A 1,562-nucleotide genomic window follows, 5' to 3' on the forward strand; every position below is an offset into this window, starting at 1 on the left:
CACAGCCCCCACAGCTCCTGAGACCACGGACCCCACAGCCCCCACAGCTCCTGAGACCACGGACCCCACAGCCCCCACGGCTCCCGAGACCACGGACCCCACAGCCCCCATGGCTCACCATACCATGGCTGGATCTCGTCAGCTCCCACCCTGAGCATGGGGCTTCATGTGGCCCTCCCCTGTGCCCTCCCCCCTCCCCAGGCTCTCTCCTGCCCCCTCCTCTGCCCCCTCTGGTACCCACCTCCTGTCCTCTTCCCCTCCTCCCTCTTCCCCTCACCCTAGGAACTGGGCCTCTGGACTGTGGGATCTGGGTATGGGCTGGTGCCTTGGGTGCTGGGCAGGTGAGAGGGCATGTGTGTGTTTACATGTGGGTGTGTGCAGTTGTGCGCATCTGCTGACCACGCTGGGCCAGCTCTGGACGGTGTGGAGTCAGTGTTGGTGGTGGTAGATGTTACAGAGCTGTGGTTATTAACCCAAGTTCACCCAGAGCAGCTGCTCTTTTAGTATAGAAGCAGTGCTGCTGGGCGCCGGTGGCTCACCCCTGTCATCCTAACTACTCAGGAGGCTGAGACCTAAGGATTTTCAAAGTCAGCCTGAGCAGGAATGTCTGTGAGACTTATCGTCAATTAATCACAGAAAAAGCTGGAAGTGGCACTGCAGCTCAAGTGTAGAGCACCAGCCTCGAGCACAAAAGCTCAGGGACAGTGCCCAGACCCTGAGTTCAAATCCCACGACCAGCACAAAACCCCAAACAAGTAACACCAAAAGGCAATGCTGCCCAGAAGTGTTGAGAGGAGGAGGAGGGTGCCTGAACCCCAGGAGGCGCTGTGCTGCCGGCACTGTGGTCATCCGGGAAGCGAGGCCGTGCTCCGGCTGCCCCCGCCTTCCCCCCAGGCACCCCCCCACAGCAGCAGCAGCCCACATATCCACAGATCTGACCGCGACAAACAAGCTGACCAGTCTCCAGGGCCTCTAGAGTCGGAGGCAATACGCACTGAGCGCCGGGGACCACCCGAAACGTCCAGAGAGCAGTCGATCTACAGATGGAGCCAGGCTGGGCCCTCAGGCACAGGGGAGAGCAGGGTGACCGAAAACTCACTGGAAAAGCGCTCTGTTGCTTACCTCTCAGTGCCAACCGGCTAGGTCATAGCCCGCTTGCCAACTCAGATCCGGAGCGCTGCCGTGAAGTACTTTCTGGTTCTGTCCATGGTTAGTTTGCCCTCCTGCGGAGGGGTGGGCCCGGCCAAGGGGTGATGCCTGGGAGTGAACCGCACAGACCGCTTGCTGGAGCCTCGTCTTAGAAAGCGCGTGCAAACCACACGGGCATCCTGGAGCCACACAGTCACGGCTGCCCAGCACTGCCAAGCGATGGTGACTGCTGATCTGCGTGGGGACGGGGCCGTGACGGGTGGGCTCTGCGTGGTGTCTGCGTGGGGACGGGGCCGTGACGGGTGGGCCCTGAGTGGGGACGGGGCCGTGACGGGTGGGCCCTGCATGGGGACGGGGCTGTGACGGGTGGGCTCTGTGCTGTGGGCTCTGCGTGGGGACGGGGCCGTGACGGG

At 62.3% G+C, this 1,562-nt stretch overlaps 1 protein-coding gene across 1 annotated transcript in view; it reads right to left on the minus strand.

Moving 5' to 3' along the window:
- Positions 1–1,163: 1,163 nt before the first annotated feature.
- Uts2r (urotensin 2 receptor) overlaps positions 1,164–1,562 on the minus strand; it is a 6,275-nt gene continuing 5,876 nt past the window's right edge. The window contains exon 2 of the mRNA XM_013033088.1: positions 1,164–1,536. Coding sequence (XP_012888542.1) covers positions 1,164–1,536 — 373 coding nt within the window. The remainder of the gene's footprint in view (positions 1,537–1,562) is intronic.

This window comes from Dipodomys ordii, unplaced genomic scaffold (assembly GCF_000151885.1).
Source record: "Dipodomys ordii isolate 6190 unplaced genomic scaffold, Dord_2.0 Scaffold163, whole genome shotgun sequence".
Lineage (NCBI taxonomy): Eukaryota > Metazoa > Chordata > Mammalia > Rodentia > Heteromyidae > Dipodomys > Dipodomys ordii.